This window comes from Sturnus vulgaris, chromosome 3, assembly GCF_052056855.1.
Source record: "Sturnus vulgaris isolate bStuVul1 chromosome 3, bStuVul1.hap1, whole genome shotgun sequence".
Taxonomy (NCBI): Eukaryota; Metazoa; Chordata; class Aves; order Passeriformes; family Sturnidae; genus Sturnus; species Sturnus vulgaris.
Genome location: NC_142245.1, coordinates 50,110,612 through 50,131,093, shown reverse-complemented (window position 1 = coordinate 50,131,093; position 20,482 = coordinate 50,110,612). Strand labels below are relative to the sequence as shown.

Genomic DNA, 20,482 nt, shown 5'->3' with positions numbered 1-20,482 from the left:
AACAGGTAACTTTATCGAGGAGATATCACAGGCCTGGTCACCATGGAGCAGGAGACTGTAATGAAGAACTGCTCTAGGGAAGAGTGAGCTGTTTCCAGAAGTCAGCAGTTTTGGAGCTGGCTTCAACCAACCACATTGGAAAGAATAATTACAGACCCCTGTGCCTCTACACATACTGTAATTGCAGTTTTGAATAACAATTATTTACACATGCAGAGCATTCCTATCAATCGATAATTTAACAGGTAACATCTATCAGATAATCCAGTTACATACTAAGGAATAGGAACACAAATGATTAAGTGCTGTCTCTCAGAAGGGGCACCAGCTATTTTTCCACAAACCAGGAAGATGGAAAGAAAAGGTAATGAATTTTTACATCAGTCAGTATTATTTCATAGCAGGATAATTTAAGACAAAAATTTATGTTCCCAAAGGTTTGAAATAGCTGCAAAGCTCAAGAGACACTATGATGTAATTTTGAGAGCAAACTCCGAATACAAAAGAAAGGCTATTGACAGGAATGTTGTTACTCAGAGACCAAGAGAATATAAGTTTGTACATCTATCCATACCGACAATTTTCAAATAAAAATTTAGCATTGCTGCTTTCTAAATAAATTATTTCATTGAAATTACAATAGCTACATAAAGCAAGAAAACAAAGAGGTAATCAAAATACTCTTCCTTTGGCTTATCATCCAGGAATTTCAGTTTTGGAACATAATTGAACACTGCTCTTTTCTCTCCTGTGGGTTGGTTTCTAGAAGTCACTAACTTGCTGCTGCAAAAGCTGATTAGTTTCAGTGTTCTGTTACTTGAACAATTAAATTACAGGACATGAAATTGCTTGCAAATTCCTGGCAAAGTATCTGCTAATATGCAGTTATATGAAAGAAAACATTTTCTATCAATATGTGTATAATTATAGATTTAAGTTCAGGGTTGTGGCTTTGGACTTTAAAACCTCTACATAGAATCAAGGGCCCCAAAGAATGGCCAAACAGTGTCCTGTACCTAACAACAGCATTCCTAAAGTGGAGTGAGTGGAAACTCTAACACTACTCAGAAAACCTTTCCTCTCTATTTTAGAATCAAATCCCTCAGGACAGGGCTGGACACCTCTCTCTACCATTCCCCAACTCTCACATTTGTCTTCTGTGTTACAGCAGCTGTAAGTAAGCAGAAGTAAAACTTGGCTCACTTTTTCTACCCCTTTGGTCTTTCATGTCCTCTAATTCTATTCTAGAGGCTTTTAATGAGAGCTGTAAATGATTCAGGGTCACTCACCTTTGTTAAGTAACAGAAAAGAAACACATGCTCCACAGGGAAAAAAGAAAAGTCCTACTGAACAGTGGTAACTTGTTGATGAAGGAAGCATATGTTAAGAATTCTAGAAACTTTACAGAAAATCTTTGTTTACAAGATGTTTGAAGATTACAGAACACAAAAGGAGAGGTTCCCCAGAAATATCCATGGCATGTCCCTCATTTGACACAACTGGCTCAAAACTTTGGCAAGATTTTTCAGCAGTTGTTTCCCTGCACAAGAGGACTGGGCTGGGCTCACTGCCTTTCATCCCTACTGCAGGTGTTCACAAGGTACAGAATTTCCCAAGTGGCAGTTACAGAGTCCACTGTCTTGCCCTTTCAGAGACACTTACTAATTTACAGCAGAAGTGATTAATTACCCTGCCTCTATTAAGCAAAACTTGCCTGTTTGGGCCAGGGAGGTTAATCTATAAAAGTATATATTACAAGTTTGAACCATTATCCTTCAACAGTCCACAGCATATATTTGACTAGGGAATTCTATGACTTTGGTGCACATTAAAACATGTATCTCAAGGGCTAAAACTTTTCAATATTCCCATTTGTTCAACCACTGCAAAGCCCTGTGTGTTCACAGCTTAAAAATTTTCAGTAAGTGACTAATATCTCAAATCTGGAACACAAAAATGTGCCACTGCATTTAGATGAACATTTAACTCCAGTGAATAGGCTATACTTTCAATCTTTCACCCTTTGTTTATTCATTGCTTGTATCAATGACTCATTCCTCCCACAGAAAAATCAGCAGAAGGGCACTCAGAGGAACATTTTACAACTATTCCTCATTTTTCCCCCCAACCTCCTCCCATCTCCATCTAGTACAGATTCCACCTCTGCAGCACGTACAGCAGTAGATATGAATGGATCACCTGGTCTCAGAGATAGCCCCTCCATCTCTTTTCGGGCTGGTGGTGAAGTGCTCTGGGCTTTCTACCTCTGTGACAGGAATTGTAGGATAGAATGTCTTTTAACCAGATCTGCTTACAAGATCTAACAATGGGGGCAGCATGATGTAATCATGTCCACAACTCCTACATTGCTGCACTAAGATTTTGTAGGTGGCTAGAAGAGAAACAACACATTTCAATAATACTTGGTATAATAAATATAATTGAGGTTAGACTAGAAGTCTGTAGCTTCCTACAGGGAACCCCTACAGGGTCTTTGCTCATGTCCTTCTTGCAAACTGCAACATTAGCAAGCTTGCAGTCAGCAGGGACCTTCCCAGGCCTTTGGTAGAATTATCAGGAGGGGTTCTTCCATACCATACACCAGCTCCTTCAGAATGCTGGGATGAATCCCATCAGGCCCCATGGACTTGTGAACATTCAGCCAGCATAACTAGTCCCTTACAATTTCAGCATTCACAAATGGAAAGTCACTGTTCTCACACTTGTGAACCTCCATCTCAGGAGACTCCAAGAGTCTCAAGGTAAAATTCCAACAAGGTAACAAGAAAGGCAGTCTATATTTTCTTCCTTAAACAAATGACATAGTCAAGAAAAAGTCTGACAAATGAAGATCACCTTTTAGCATAAAGAAGTAACAATTCATAGCAACAGAATATGAATCCTATTAGCTCAACTGCACCCACAGGATAGAAGGAAAAGCAGCATAAAACTCCCTACAATTATCAAAGCTAGCCTACACCAACAATTTACATTTTGAGACATCTTATAAAGCAGCCAGACCTTACACTTCGTAGAATTTGGTAAGGTAGTTTCTACCCAATGTGAAGGTTGCTATCAAACCAAGAGATGTTATATCATGGAAATAATGACACCTGTTCCTCAACTGCTAAAATTTGGTTTGTGTCCAGTTCAATGAATGGGGCTGGGCACTTGTTTGTGTAAGCTCTATAAATACACAAAACAAAGCAACTTGGAAGTTAGCCCTGGAAGGCTGGTATCTTGTACATAGAAAACCAAAGCAGAGGTTTACAGGTATCTCACAATCCAATTGTCTAAGAATTATTCTAGCACTTAGAAACCCTATGTCATCTACGCCGGGTGACTTAATTCCTTAACAACACTTGAAAGCTACAGTTTCCAACTACCTGTCCTCTTTTTACACAGCATATGACTGTAGAATACAGAGTGCCTAGTTGGGACTTGAATTCAATACTGCCATGAATCAGTAATTACCTATTCCTTCCTCCTTCTCTAAAGAAGGGTAGTCAGAGGATACACTGTGATTTGTGACAGTGGTTCAGGTGCACTTTATAAATTCCAAAACTGTAGAATTGGCAAGTAAAAACTCAAAAGCCTCACTGCTTACTCGGTAAATAGATTACTGGGTCCTTTTTGTATGCCAGCTGTACGATATAAAACCAGATATATAAAAGTTAACAGACTGAAATTCAGTATCTGATTCTACAGTAGTGAAGAATAGGGGTAAATTAAAATATTATCAGTACAAAAAATTTATACTGGGCTGCAATTCTCTTTACCTCAGATATTTTTCCTGTGATACAGTAAGCTAGTTTTACTGTAGCCATTTCATGGATAACTCTTTTACTCTACTTCCACTGACCAAACACAAACATTCTTTGTAACTGAGCAAGCTAGGGGTGGGTGGAGGGTGGGATGAGATGACCGACACAGAAAAAGAGAAAAACATAGGCAGAGGGAGAGACAGATGTCGTGCACCTTATTTTGTTCTTCATTATAAAATCCATTTAATCTACATTTACAGCACATAATCTTGTAAAGATCTCACTTGTTTCAGGCAACCAAAAAAGGAAGGAAAAATCACAGGCACAGTGGCTTTGTAACTCGCCTCTCAGTTTAGAGAAAAGCGTAACATACAGATTTTAAGCAGTAAGTCTTTAGATTAAGCTTCAGAAACAGGCTTTATTTACAGCTAGACAAACCTCTAGATTTCTAGGTTTTCCTTAGACACTCATCTTATTGCTTACCTTGGGAGAGCAATAAATTTCAAGGTTAATTTTTCTTACACTGGTCACTACAAGATTGACCAATACAGCCCTTTTCCTCTCCAAATTAACTAAAGCACGGTTTTAACTGAACAAATAATTCTATGACTCCTAAGAGAGGTAATGTAATCAATGAGGACTGCAAAAATGGATGAAAAGAGGACGACAACACTGTTTCTGTCAGAAGAGACAGTGGTAGAGAGCTGTTAGCTGGTCCCCAGCTACTAGTCCAGACAGAATTTTACAGGAGGATTTATATCTAATTTTGGGTTTAACCAGACACAACTGTTTTTTACCTCTGTAGGGTTCCACTCACAGATAACTCTAATACATCTGCACACATTGGCAGATTTGTGGTTTAGAATGCCTATCTCACAAAAAGCATCATCAACTCTGCCCAGTCCTTAGTATTAAACCTGAATATGGAAGAGAAAACTGAGGTAAATATTCTTCTGTGGTACCTGACCTGAATGAAAATTGTAGCATATCCTGGACTTTCATTAGTATGTTAAAAAGTTACTTAACAGGTTAAGAAGTAAACCTATTCCTGGTATAGGCTGATTTAGAGAGCAAGGGGGAATCTTAACTTAGAAATTCTCTTAAAGATCTACAGTGACATTCAGAGCTCAATTTGACACCAGAAGTTTAACACCTCAGTTTCCAAGATGATCATATTGTGTGGTTCAAGCAAGTTCACTATTTACATCAAGCTTTTACAGATACCAAAATGACAGCTCTGTTCTACAAGGCACTGAACTTTATATTCAGTGAGAAAACCTGTCCTAAAATCCTCACCAACTACAATCAAAAAACCTCTTAACATTCCTTGTCATGGAAATGAAGAGAGATCAAAAGTTAGCACTGAGGTCTTTGGAAACAACTGAAGCCTCATTTTTCAAGGGACTGACTTCACTGGATAAGTAATACTGTTAACTTGGATCACATTTACATGTTTTAGCAGGAGAACACATGAGAATCTGGTAGATTACTCTGGTATGTCTACGCAGATGTTATGCAAAGACTGCAGTCAGTATTTATAGGTTTCTGTCTTCTGTGGAAAATTTAATTTCTATGAGTATACTGGAAAAGTCTTAGGATAGGGCAGACTTTGTTCTCAGCTAAGATACTGTCTTTCAAAAGTGTTTTGATAGAGAGCAAAACCATGACAGCACCGTGAAAACAAGCTTATTGTGCTTTGATAAGAGAAAAGCACCACAGATGCACAAGCTACACCCTTAGCAGGAAAAAAAATAATTCATTTCATGGAAGTCTCTTAAGATGTCAGAAAGAAAAACCTTTGTCAAAGATACTAAATATTGCAAAGAATGGAAAAAAGCATTAAATTTGGTCTCTGTGTTTGGTATTATGTAAAACTTGAAGAATTCATTTTACTACTGACACTGGCTATATACTCCAGGGGTTCAACCCTCCAAATTCAAGAGTTGCTTTAACATGACTCATGCCCACGTTTTAATGTAATACCTCCAGAGCTCTACGTGCTGTTGCTCCAGGGCAGTTAGGAGAGCACCTAGAAGCAGATTTTCTGGCATGCCATGCTCTTAAATATGAGTATAAAACAAAGACTAAAGACTCATGCAGTGCTTGATAAGCTGTGCTTTTGGTTAGGAATTCAAAAGCCATGTATCTATAAATAAACAATGACACCATCATGTTTATATAAATAAACCTGATGCCTTAAGATTTCAGTCTTTATATTTTTCAAATCCTGTACTGCATTGATGCATAACTCTAAACTCCATATAAAGCGTTAACTACTGTCTTCACTTTTTTGGTCAGTGACAGAATTTCTCTAAGCCTAAAACTCAAGGACACCCTACAGACTCGAGCCCCAAAAAGTATAAAGAAAAGTGAACTGGGGGGAGCGAACTGGGGAGATACGACTTCATTACCTGAAGCTGCAATTGGAGGATTAACCTCCTGATTTGCAAATAGACCAAACATATCTATCTGCAAAACTCATGACCATCCTCCATTTTGGGTGTAGCCCCTTGGGGAGGCTTCGTCTGCCCTTAATGTACTTGAAGGCCCTTTCATTAAATATATCTGCTTTTATCCTATTAACTTGGTCTGGCCTCTGTTTCTAGCTAAGACTGAAAAAGGCATCAAGCCAAAAACATAAAGAGCTTGGGAAACCTCTCATAGCTGACATTTTTCAGTTTGCCTTTCTGTCTTTACATTCATTGACAACTATTCTTCCCACGTCTAGTTAATTAAAATGGGAGCTATGAACATAAACACTGTGTGCTTCCACAGTTTTTAGCACAGATATATGATTTCTCATAGTGAATAGCAGCTTCTTGTGCAGTCACATTGTGTCATACAATATCAAAATTATCTGAAGTTGATGAGGAAATTGGAATGTTGCTGCCCTCAGAGTTCCTGGAGTGTCTGTACAGCATGATCTCCAGTACACTGTAAAATAATTTAGGCTGGAAAGGATCCATGGAGGTCATCTGGTCCAACACACCACACATAGCAGGACCAACTTCGAAGGTGGATCAGGTTGCTTAGGGTTATTTGAGTTCCCAGTATGTTCAAGGATGGGGATGTCACAGTTTCTGTGTAAACTGCTTGATCTATCTTATCTAAAGAAGAGTCTACTATCTGTTCCATTTCTCTTGCTGTAGACTGAGTGAAGTGGCCTGTTGCTTATGCATAAACATTTGCCCACTCGCTAAACACAAAATTGTGTTTAACACCAACTGCACACCTGAGCTTGCTTCTGTAATACCTTTGGAAATTAATGTTATGTAAATGCACATCCACACCCAATGCCAAAAGGCTTAAAATGTATTGTACCTACCTTCAGCAGTTTGAAAGTTAGCCTAGATTTCTCTTCCAAACTATCTACTGTCAACAAAGATGGGGTCGAGTGGTCCTGCATATCTAAGGATGAAGCTTCACAAAAGTTCCATTTCCCTCCACACTTTTTCTAACTTAGATCAGGCACTAAATAACTAGCCTGCCTACCATCATTTAATGTGTTTTGTATATTTAGATTGCGGCATCTTTAAGGGGAAGAACTCGACAAAAAGATCAGGGTGAGACAATGCACAGAAACATAAAATGACCACTAAGTGATCAGCAGTGTAACCAAGTCATTTTTGAAAATTCTGTAGCAAATGCTTTTCTTGTTTTTTCAAAGAGAGCACTAAACTTACTCACATCTTCAAGTGCAAACATGTACAGCAAGTTCAAGTCTTGAACTGATCACCAGACCAACACACATACAAAAAGCATAATTTAATTATCATCTTTTTGCTGTAAGCATTAACAATGAAATATTTAACTGTCAAAAGTGTTTATGAATATCTAAAAGCCTAATACAAATATCCAAAGTATTAGTAAACATTTGTAATTTGAAGTGGTAACAATAAGACATTTAATAACTCTGCATTAAATCTAACAAGCCTTTTCTAGAAGAATATTAATTTACAGTATTCTAACAACTCTTTGTACAATAAAAAAAATTAGATTTATATTTTTCTGCTTCCCTTTCCCACCCTACCACCCAGATAGTTTTGCTCTCAGACTGAGCTACTAGCCAATCAAGCCTGATGGTAAAAATCCTCTCAACCAAGGGTCCAAGATCTGAGTTTTAGCATCCAGCTCAAATGCTCTTTGGGGAAAAAAATTCCGTGTTTTTGTATAATGTGCAAAGTGCAACTTTTATCCAGTGCCATCCAAAGTGTGTGCTGCTATGAGTGTCACCAAAGAATAAATCAGTAAAAATTAAGACTTCTTAATTTGTGATTGCTCTATTACAGACAACTGTTAGATGATGTCTATGGGAATCACAGATGAAGTGGAATTTATCCTGGTGCTTACGGGGTCAGGTACTTTGCAATTTCATTAGGTCAAACAAAAGTTTTTACTCAAGTTCTTCAGTTTCCTCTGTAAAAAGGTCGGCCAAATCTGCCACTGTCAACACTGAGGCTTCTGACTGTTTCATGGAAGAGCTTGTATGGCTGTGGGAAAAAATTGCATGTGGGCATTAGAGAAAGAATCAGTGTAAGTAACGAGCTGTGAGCACTGAAGACAAGAGCACACAGTTCAGAGTCAATAGCTACTCAGCTTTGAAGCTCAGCAGGAAAACACACCTTCTGTCCAGGAAAACACATACACTCATCAGCTACTGCTCTTGCACATTCTAGCTAAGATAAAATGTCCATCTACTGTCCCCCAACTGTGGTCAACACCAAAGCTGCAAAGCTGCAAAGGCAGCAGAGCATGGGAAAATCCATTTTGACCTCTTAACATTTAAGGGATTTGCTTTAGCTTCCAAGGATGAAGTTGAATATTACTTTCAAAACATTAGCCCTCATGGGATCATTCAACCACTGTACATTTATCCAAATTTTATGTGCCAAAGTAGTGCTACTTCACAGATAAAGAGAATAAATCATTCTTCAACAGCTAAAACTGCATAACTTTCATAACTACAGCCAAAGACATGCATGTAATTTTTAGTTTCATAATCTATAACAAGCAAAATTTCCTTAAACTAAGGTTTCCTCCGATTTATCATGTGTATACCATCTAGTTAAAAGGTACAGACCTCTTACACTGTCTGCATAAGGAATGTAAATAGCATTTTTGATCCTGCTCCAATCCACCACTGCTTACAGCTTTTGTAAAGATAAACCACAGTGAGAACTGCTTTCTGTGTCTGCACACCAGCCTGATGTATGACTTTGCATCTGGGCAATGCTTGCATGGACTGTGAAACCAAGGAGTGTGACACAGCACCATCAGATGAGGTTTGTAGGATTTAAAAAAATAACAAAAGAAAGAACCCATGTCCTGTGCTAGAGTTTTTAACAGATACTGTTGCTCTAGTGGCAGGCTTAGTACTACTCTATCAATTGCAATGTTTTTATACCAATGGAAATAGGTAAACTGAAAAGATAAAACATATCATAATACATAATTTATTACTTGGGCTTTTATGAAATAAAATACACAAAACAGAACCAAAATATTTTCCAGATAATTAAAATAACTTAAGCTGCAAGTTACTGGAACCAGGTTAAAACTTTTGAAGTCTTAAAACTGTTTTGCCAATCAAAACAGTTTGAAGAACAGTTGAAGTTATATACAAGATATACATTGCTAACCATGTATGGTGGAGAACCGCCCCTTCGTTTTTGGTGCAATAATGACATTTTAAAAAAATTCAACACATACCTTCTATCTACAGTTTTCAGCATAGTCTGCATTCTCTCTTCTATTGTTGCTTTGATCAGGAACCTATGAACAATCGTAGATCTGAATGTGTTTAAAGAAAAGAAAACACCACCATAAGTGAGCAGAAGTTGTACTGTTACTGCCAAAGTTTATAACCATATTTTTGTCTCATAATAATTCTATGAAAAGTGTTAAAAATATGCCTCTGGTTTTTAAGAAATAAATGTTACAAGTGATTAGCAACTTCCACTGACATTTCATAGTGTTTAGTGCTTCCCTTTAAACACACTTTCACTAAATGAATGTAAGGTGTATTAGCTAATATCCTAATGCAGATCCTGGGCAAAGTTCTGCTTTCAGTGTCCTTACTAGAAACATTCCTCCAAACCCTAAAGAAAAAAGAGTTTTGCCCACTGTTTATTTACAATGTTCATACTTCATTGTCACAAATTATTCCAAGAGAAAAGAGCTCAATGTGATGGATAATTAAACCTAATATCCAGAGTTTTAATAATATTATTTTTGAAGACAGCAAAACACTACTATTTTTTAAAAAAAGAAGTCAGTAACTGTAGTCAGTAAACACTGGTAAAATATGAAACTCAAAATGTCAATAAACAGAATAAAACATGAAAATCCCATTTATGAAATAAAATTTCAAAAACCAAAGCAGTAATGTAGTAAAGTGCCAGGCACCAGAAAGTGAAATGGAAAAATATCAGATCCAAAGATAAAAATGAAAAAGCACCCCATGCTCCCCAATATAAACATTTTTCAAGGTAAGCACCCTTGAAAATGCTTAAATGGTTTTCAGATCTTAGGTTGAAACTCTGGCAGGTAACATTTCACAGGAGAATGCAGGGGGAATACTTTCGGATTCACAGGAAAAGGTCTACCCCCAAAAAAGAAAAGTAAATAAGAACTGAACTGGTAGTAGCTGTACCAATGACACTAAACACAGTATTACTTAATGCTCAGTGTACTTGGAACACAGCCTGTTTTAAAAATAAGCCTTGCTGAAATCTTAATTCTTAAGAAGTACAACGTATTCTTGGTGATTTTATTGCAAGGTTTTTGCCACACCTTTTGTGCCAGCATCATGTTGAATTGCAGTGTGGACTGTTGCAATCAATCTTTCCTGTGCCCTCACATGAATTCAAAATCTCCACCAACACACACAAATATCCACCTGCTCATAAACATTCTCTCACATACATGCTCCTTCATGTCTTCCTCTCTCTTTGCTTTCACTTCCAGAACACAACCTCCACTATTATTCTACAGTACTGTTATTCCAGAATTGACTGCACTATTTTTCTTCTTCATGTATTGGGCTTTGAAGTTGTTTTTCTTTTTTTTCTAAAGTCACAAGACCTTAGGAAAAACACATACATCTTATATGTTGAGAACAAACTTCCTGTACTGAAAGTTTAAAACCTTTTAAAAGTGTTCAGTACTACCTATGTCAGAGCAACAACACTGAAACAAACAAGAGAAATGCAAACTCATTACTGCCTTCAAAAAGGCAGGGGTGAGGGCAGAACTGTGATTTAAAAAACTTACTAGTTCTAATGAGAGTGTGCTATAACTTGCTTTTTGGAAAAACAGCCCCAACCAAAAAAAGCCCCAAAACAAGGAAACAAAAAAATTCCCAACAATTTATGCAGCTCCTAATCTGGAGCTGAGAATGACCAGTTAGAAAGGCCATGCCTGAACTTAGCCATATATGACATAAATAATTGAGTTGCTCGGACCTGCAAAGGTAAGACATTTCTGGACATTTTTGCAAGCAGAACTCCAAAGTTAAAAACGAAAGCATCAATGGCACACAATAAAATAAGGTAGCAGCTGAACAAGGTTTTTTCAGATCTATTCTGGACCATATCTAAACCATTGAACACAACTGTAGCTCTTACTTGGTTTGGCCAATACGATGTACCCTGCCAATAGCCTGTAGCTCATGTGCCGGATTCAGAATGGGCTCCACGAGCAGAACGTGAGTCGCTTCGATGATGTTCAGTCCATTGGAACCAGTATGAAGAGGCAGCAGCAAAATATTGATGTTGGGATCATATTTAAATGCAGACAGGTTTTCCTAAAAGGCAAACATCACAGTAGCGTAACAAAGTTCCTCAGTGGAGAGTGTGGGGGACAGGACTATTATTTTCAACAAATTATATCAGCTAATACAGGCTCCAGAGTGACAATCTTGCACGTCTGTCATCCCAGAACAGATACATGACAGTCTCAGGAAGGCATGAACTTCTTGCAAGACTGATCAGTGTGCCTCATCCTTAACTTCCATGCCAATGCATCTTTCTCAAAAGTGAATGTACTGTTTTTCTCCAAATGCATTAAACTAGGACTTTTTGAGATTATAATTTTTAGAATGAATAAGTTAAGACACCAAAGCTTCTGCCACACAAATTTATTGCTCTTTTAGTTTCTGAAATGAAGCAACAAAACAAAAGGGATCAGATTAACTTCTATGAACTATGATTTTCCCACTGAAAATAATTTAAGAAAAATATCCTTTATGTACCTGAAATTTACTAATTCCATTGATCTGAGAAAAAACCATGTTGTTGTCATACAAAGCTTTTGAAATTATATCCAACACATCTTGCCACTGTAAAAAAAAACAAAACAAAACCACACAACACAATAAAAGTAACTCAACATTACAAACAGCAATGACAACTAAAAAATAATAATTAACTTCCCTAAGAAAGAGTTTAAAAAGCTTTTCAAAACACTAGTATTTGCAATTTTAAAAAAAACCTGTGTGCTAGAAACCAAATCTTTCATAAAACTAAGTAAGACAGGTAATTAGAAAGATCAGCTTGAATAAAAGGAATTGGTAGCCATTGCAAAAACAGTTTTACAATGTATCAAAACCATTTGGACATCACATTTAAAAATATCTAGAATTTCTACTGCTTCCATACAAATCTAAGTGTTTGCCCTTTAAAGAAACAAGCTTTCACATCTGCTGACTATGATCGTTATTCTTGTTCCAGGTACAGGACTTGCCCTACAAATCCTTAAAACAATCAAGTGCTTGTACAGAGTGATTCAACATTTTGGTAGCTGAACTAGTTCCCAAAAAAATTACGAACGCTTTAAACTCAAAACACACATGCAAAGACAAGACAGAAAATAGTGATTAATACCGTTGAGAAAACTAAGGACTTAGCCCCTGGATCTTTAAATTGAATTCTCTTCAGTGTTCGGACCACAGCTTCCACTTTGGTGGAGTGACTTCCCTTTGAAAAGTCAAAGAAGCACATTAGTAAAGCAGAATAGTAAAAACACTCCTTCCACATTCATTGCTTTATTAAATGATGTTATATTAGATCTTTTACACATCTTACACATAATTACAAATGATCAGCCTTGGAGAAGGGCAGGTTAAGTAGTACTACTTAAAGCAGTACTTTTACCTCTCCCTTATAATGCACTGCATTGGGATCAGCAGTGTGGAACAGCATGTGCAGCACATGGAAGAATGAGGTGCCATGCAGACACCCTCTAGCTCTGCATGAGGCAAAACAGATGGCCCAAGCAGTGCAGTGGCACCAAACGTGCCCATTAGGTCTCCTGCAGTTTAACTTTGTGGCACAGTCTTTACAGAATCTTTCAAATGCACATTACAATTTCCCTACCTTCACATCTCTTGAAAATGGACCACGAAAAAAAACCTACCTGAATGCTGTTTATGTTGATTTTGTTTCTCACTCTGGCAACTCTGAACTTACGCTCAGTACTATGACGCTTGTTAATTATATTTAAAACAGTAAGAGAATTGTAAAGATACTTAATTTTTGAACGATGGTGAGCTTCAATGAAAACATCTTTCCATTCTGCATTCACAAGTATTTCAGTGCTTAACAAATCCAATACTTTATTCTACATCTTGTACATTTTGATTTATGCACTCTTACCTTTCCCCTTAGGTCAGTGAGAAGATACAAAGAGATGCAATTCTTTTTCCATCTCCTTCAGTATGTACTTTGTATTACAGCAATTTTACCTAATGTCTTTCTTAAAGAAGCCTTGACTTTCTTACTAGTTCCTACACACATAGTAATTTCAAGCTGTGCTAGATTAAGCAGGACAAATACTGTTTTATTTCTGTCTGCACCTGTCTTTTGAACATTGAATTAACTATGTTGGCTCACTACAATGACAGATCAAATTTACTGAAGTCATGCTGCTTGCAGAATTGGCTGGGAAGATGTCAGCAGTCTCAGCACAAGCTGAGAACCAATGCTGGGCTGCTTGATCACACTCACACATTAAGGCAGCTAACATGTAAAAGACTTTCTGCAGACTGTTTTACCAAAGGCTGCAGTAAGCAGTGCCATTTTGTTACCCAAGGTCCTCCACAGTGATTCCAACTCTGCAATGTCACAGACACAGAAATTAACCAGCTTTCTTCAGCACCATTTCTGTTGCACCTGGTAGACACTGACTGTTCATCTGACTGTTTGCAAAGTCAGATGGACAATTAGAAATGCTTATGTTGGCAGGTATTCTGATTTGAAAGGATGACACATTTGCAGCCCTATGGCTGCTGCCTGCCAATCATAAACACCTACAGTTAGGAGATCCAACACTAGCTTTTAGGACTTCCTACATAATTCCAGGGTCATTTATGTGCTTTTGCAATACCATTCATCTCTGATTCAGTGATGACAATCCTGGCTAATCTGTTCTAATTGTCTTTTCCTCAGAAACTGTTTTTAGACTTTGTCATAGGTTCTATTTTTCCCTGCTACAACAGATAGTAGCTTTAGCCACTGCTGTTGATTTTTCCACCTTTCAGATTCCTGTGACTCAGGTATCAAAGGTGATTTCGTACAACACCAGGAAGGTGAACAGATAGTGCAGAAAACCGCACAATGCTCAAAATGGTCACACTCTTTTTGCTGTTTTTTAAACAAGATAACTGTGTAAAGTTCGTCATCCCTCTGTCTATATTATGTTAAACTATATTAGACTTTTTGAACTTACTGGTGACTAAAACTTTGGTTCACAGCATACACAAAGATTTCAATTTTGTTCTCCATGGAGAGATGAAACTGACAGAAGTACCCTCGTTTTTCAGTCTGTCTTAAAAAATGGTACCCTACTCATTACCCCTACACCTTGAGTCTGTCATTTTGTTGAATATTCAGATGACTACAAAAAAATTGCCTAGTTCAAATGAATTATGGAACAGTTAACAACAGAACCAAAACCACCCTCTAACAAATAATTTCTGTCTCAGATGACAGGCTGGCAATGCCTACTGTAATACTGACCAGACACAGGAAGCTTTTAGAAAACCAAAACATGCAGGGATGCCAGTAATCTCTCTCTCAGTATAAAATGCTTCCATTTACAGTAGTCCTTTTGCATCTAAGGCGTTACCTTAAGATGGTTAGTATTGGTACAATAAAGAGTAAGATAAAAAGAAAGAGAGGTAGTGAATACTTTAAGAAACTGGAAGGATTGAGAAAGATCAGATTAAAATATAAACACTGAATAAATCACACAATTTGCATAGCTATCCCAAAAGATACTGATCTTAACCTCAGTATTCTATAGAAACCATAGCAAGTTTGTTATTCTTTGTTAACTGTCCTTTAAAGGAATATGACGTAGAAACTTCTATTTTTAACGATGTTGCTTGTTTAGAGAGTAAATACAGTGAAGCGACAGTGTAAATTTTTAATTTTTCATGAACTAAAAATGAGCTTTGCTCAAGAAAATTCACACAAAACTTATATTTTTGCTTTATTTTTGCTTTGTTTAAAGTTTTTGATGCACAAATACTTCAAGAAAACATTACAACTCTTTACACCGGACAGCAGATGACATGTCCTTTCAGTGTCTTATTTATGAAATTTGGTTATTTTAGTTATTTTTTAATGCAATTTATGAAACATACTTGAAATTTTGTTAGAAACAGGGTGATATTGCTAAACTGTATATGGAATTAATATGTAAAATGCCCTGCATTAAGTGATGTTTTAATAAGTAGCACTTGAAAAATACAGCCTGTTTACTCCCCCTGGTGCCACATACTGTCAACTACTTTAATAATTCAAGTTAGGAATCAACTATGCATAAAATGGAATTCCATTTGTCCAGGCACGTTGAAATAACTAGTATGAATGTGGTAGCATTGTCTTCAGTACAGGGCAGCAACCCTAGAAATTGTGCAAGGTTCAAGGAGACTTGTACAGATATGGAAGTCTGTCAGCACAACTAGTCATTATTTTTAAATATAAATCAGATTAAAATTATGACAAGTTATATCCAGCTGTATCATAATCATATTTCAATGAAAAACAGCAGTATTGTCTAAACCAAAATTTATCAATGTATTTAACATTTGCACTTTATCTCAGAATCCTCTATTTTTCCCACAACTGCAACAAACACAGTTTTTTTGTTTCTGCAACATTCTACAAGACATTCATGCAGAGCAAAGACGTACCTATGCACTACATATATGTCAGTATTGCTAAAGACTCAGGGAGATGCTGTCTGTTCAACCCAATGAAAACCCTCTGTTAGTGAAAAAAGCTGATACAACAGTGCAATCAGTGTAATTCAATCACTGAATTCCTACACATTTGTGTCTGGAGGTTTTGTCATTAGGACAAACTATTTATAAAACTACATAGTACGCAGGTCTGCCTAACTGCAGTATGCTACAAAACACAACAAATAGGCACTGCCAAAAGTTTGGGCCACAGAGCTCCTGCAGACAACTCACCTTTACAGGAATATCATCCTCCTGGTTTGCAGCTTCTGCAGTGAAGACATAAGATATTTCTTTATGGGATGTTGTCTGCCTGCAAATGGCACATTTAATGGAGCTCCGGCGGGTGCCAACGCTGTACTGCTGGATGATGATTGCTATGCACTCATTGCAAAAACAGTGTCCACACGTCAGCACTGCCCACTAAGCAGAAAACAAAAAACCCAAATACAACACAGTTCCAGTTTTGGACAGGTGCAAAAGAAAAACAGTGTACTAATCTATAATAAATTATGTTTTCATAGAGAAATTACATTGTTTTCATGATACTCATCAGATTAAAGAAGAATTTTACAATTGCTGCACTCCAGCTGCTAAAAAGCCTGAATTTCAAAGTTTTCCAGCACAGAGACATTCATGAGCTAAAGGAAGTCTCTGCATTTATTGTTCATTGTTTGCATTTTCTCAGTTTTGAACTTCAGGAAAGACATTACAATCTTTCATTTCTATGAAAGATGATTCTTAATGCTTTATATGTAAACACAGGTTAAGTATTTACATAATTTTTTAAAAATTACAACAATATTTTTATTTGCCTTCTGCAAAATTCTTCATCAGTGCATTCATACTAGATTAGTCTTATTTAATAAGTGATAGAAAAAAATGCTTTCATTTTTCCCTACTGGTAAGTCCTAGACACATCTTTGGACTTTAGAAGAAAGACTTTGTACATAGTGTCTTAATCTCTTTTTGACAGAATGTATATGCAACAGAAGATTGCATTGCAGAAGCTCTTCTCCCCTTGTGAGCCTAGAGCATCTACATGTCAGCCAGAACCTTCCATAACAGAGAAGCAATTTGAAGACCAGACGTTTTGAAATTCAAAATAATATCTTTTGCTGTACTAGTTTTTTAGGCCATTCCAAGAGGAAAAACGGAAAGTTTTCATGGGATCAAGTAGCAAAGGAATTGACTAAACCACTGATTATCAAGCAGAAAGTCTTTTAGGCTTGGTAAGGTTTTTCCAGTTGTGCAGAAACCAGATGCAAAGTATTTTAAAACTTCTTTACAACACGAAAGCTGCTATCATCTAAAGCAGCAGTCTTGCTGTTAAGAAAAGATAAAGAAAGTTAAGAGATTATTTTCCCTTTCAGTGAGCTCCCCCAGCCCCGAGACAAAAAATAATGGCAGTTAACAGGACTAACAGCTGCTCTCTGTAAAAACCTATATTACTCTTGGTAGAAGAGCACAGAGATGATTTTGGAAACATGGCAGGACAGCAGTTCATGCTTACACAGGTCTATAATGCAAAGAGAAGCTAAACCTCCCTAAAATAGCTACTCTAAAAAAAGAGACAATTTAGTTTGACCATATAGGAGTCTTTTCATGTTTTTCCCTAATGCATGGTAAGTCAAATTTAAACTATGGCTTTGCACTTTATAATATATAGATTAAGTCTCCCTCGAATTTCAACTCCTGCAGTTCAGCAGGGAAGTGATGGGGAAAGAAATCTACACTGCCAATATTTATTGGATTTTGCTACTGTTTGCATATGTAATAGCATTTTCTTTAGAAGAAAAAAATACTGTCAATATGAATAATTACAGTAAAATACAATAGTATACAATAGAAGTTTACCTACTTCTTCTTTCTGTTAGCTTATAAATGGGAAATAAATCTTTCTGCCAAAAGTATAACTTCAGAGTTATAAAACAATCATGAACACACATTTTTGGAACAGAAAAGCACTGATGTTGAAAGCTAAAAGAAGTAGACGTGCTTGCATCTGAGAAAGATGTTATTTCTGGGGAGAGGCTGGTTGGTACAATACAGGAAACAGCTCATTTTCCCTGTTTCATTACAACATTCATTTAAAAACAGATGTTGACAATTTGACACACAACTGGCTCAACTCTAGCTAAAGATGTTCTAAAACTAAAACCTGCTGAATAAGTATCTTACCTGTCTCCCTAGTTGACGTGCACAGATTGGACATGGTTCCGGGTTAACTCCTCCTGTAGTTTTATCCTGAGACTGTAATTTAGAAAAAAAAAAAAAAAAGTAAGTTTTGTGTTTTGTTATTCTATATTTAAAACAAGCTTCTAGAAAAAAATGAATAATGAAGCCCTTAAAAGAAACCAAATCAAACCAAAGCACTATGTGAGCAAATTAAAAATATATTCATGTACTCAAGTCCATCTTGAGGACTTCAAAAATATGTAACTTATGGTAAGCAAAAGGAGCATTTTTCATTCTGCAATCCTTCAGATGGCATCTTCAGCACTGTAACAGTTCTGAAAAATCCTCGTAAAATACAAACTTCAAACAAGAAACTCCACATATTTTCTATCAGATTCACATTGTTGCAAAAACACTTATTTTGCTTAACTATGCTTACTTTAACATAAATGCACTCACTCGAACAGTATGATTGAAATAACATATAATACATAGAGGTTGTCTGTTTTGGTTTGGTTTTGGTTTTTTTTAACACTTACTTAAACACCAGATGTGATTATCTTTCTGTTTCAGGTAAGCTCTTTGTAAAACACCAAAGGTATGCATAGACATATATAATTTTATAAGGCTTCTACTAAACATAGCCCAGTTAGTTTTAATGAAAACTTTAAGCATCTAAAACAAGTTCGTAGTTTAATAAGCATGTAATTAAACAAGGAACTAAAATACCTAATGCAATAAATAGCTTTATGAGCACACAGTAACACAAGGAACAGCTCACTGAATTTCAAAATGTGATGAATCTTCACAGAAAATACAATATTTTTAAGATGGGAGTTTCAAATAAAAATAATGGTAGGTTTCTTCCCTTCCACGGGTAAACAGAGTACATCACTTAGGTAAAGACCAAGGAATCATTAAACTTACTTTCTCCAGATTAGTGAGGTACAGAAGTTGTCCTAATTTCTTTTGAAGCTGTGATTTGGCAACTGCCTTGTCATTCAGAAGTTTCACTCGATTTTGCTCTACCTATGAAAACAACATTAAATATGTGTTAAAAAGTGGGGGGAAAAAGTTGAATTTTACAGTGAGGCTTAAATTAATTTCTTTTGGTGAAATTCAGCTGAGTAATTTACTGGTGACAGATAGAAAACCAGCTCATGCTGGAAATTTAAGATGTGCTTCTCCCCAAGCAAAATTGATTATCTATTTCCTTCCTGTACCCATATGAACACAGCACTGTGAATGGGCTGAGACACAAAGGTACATAACATTGCTTTTTATTGTTTTATTTACATTTTCGGTTCTTTACAGAAACAAAATTAAATTAAAATAACCCAAATTTTAAGAAGTTTCTTTTGAACTTGATTCAATTTATTGTCTATTTTCTTACAATTGTGTGTATATATATATATATATATATATATATATATACATACATACACTAGAATCAACTGCTGGTTCCAAAAACAATGTGTAAGAGACAATTATTTTCTTTATATTTCTTAGAAATTTCCACTTCTGATTTAACCTATACAAAGACAGAAACATCAAGATGACTTTTTTATTAGATTAATTACAGATGATAGTGAAGAAGTAATACTGCAGAAGAGGTGAGTACCTAAAGGATGAAGGCCAAAGTAATGGGTGTTTCTTTTATGGCTGCATAGACATGCATAAATCTTAAGACTTTATTAGGTATTTGTTAAGCAAAGTGCTCCTTTAAAAAAATTGTTTTAATATGAAGATGAAATTTATTTCCTTATAGAAAGAAGCACTTTACATTAACTCAATCTCACAGAAAAAAAGCACAAAATATGTCTATAGAAAATATACTTCTATTGGTGCAAAAAAAATTAAGAGGTTAAATCAACCCAGCATTTTCTCTATCATCATAAACAGATTCAGGGATAGCTCAGAAATTTCAAAATACTGAAAAAAAAAGATTTTTCTTTGAGGTGCTCACTTCTGTTTTATATATGTTTGTGGAAAGTATCAATACTGGTAAGGAATCAAGTCAACTTAATTTTCCACCAGCTTGGAAAACCGGGCAATTGTAGAGAAAGGAAGGAAGTTGCTGCTGCTGAAAGGTCAGCAGTGTTTTGGAAACATGCCACTCTGTCAGAAGGCTAACAAAAAACAGTTACAAGCTCAAAATGGCCCATGTACTTAATGCAGAAATAGGTAAGAATTCTATACTCCACCAAGCCTGTCTGAAATGAAAACCGAGACACATTATAGACAATATAGATAAGATCCAGATGCGGATTTTATTTTTGTAGGAGGTAGGTTCCTA

General features: G+C 36.3%; 1 protein-coding gene across 2 annotated transcripts in view; it reads right to left on the bottom strand.

Moving 5' to 3' along the window:
* Positions 1–161: 161 nt before the first annotated feature.
* The window catches only part of SHPRH (SNF2 histone linker PHD RING helicase), a 56,879-nt gene continuing 36,558 nt past the window's right edge, over positions 162–20,482 (bottom strand). Inside the window, exons 23-30 of one of the 2 annotated variants that reach the window (XM_088161600.1) lie at positions 19,114–19,215; positions 18,190–18,261; positions 16,243–16,431; positions 12,647–12,739; positions 12,016–12,102; positions 11,390–11,568; positions 9,474–9,554; positions 162–8,254 (exon numbers count right to left, since the gene is read on the bottom strand). In XM_088161600.1, the coding sequence (XP_088017726.1) occupies positions 8,158–8,254; positions 9,474–9,554; positions 11,390–11,568; positions 12,016–12,102; positions 12,647–12,739; positions 16,243–16,431; positions 18,190–18,261; positions 19,114–19,215 (900 nt within the window). In that variant the 3' untranslated portion in view covers positions 162–8,157. The remainder of the gene's footprint in view (positions 8,255–9,473; positions 9,555–11,389; positions 11,569–12,015; positions 12,103–12,646; positions 12,740–16,242; positions 16,432–18,189; positions 18,262–19,113; positions 19,216–20,482) is intronic. The other variant, XM_088161601.1, reaches the window with a different exon arrangement.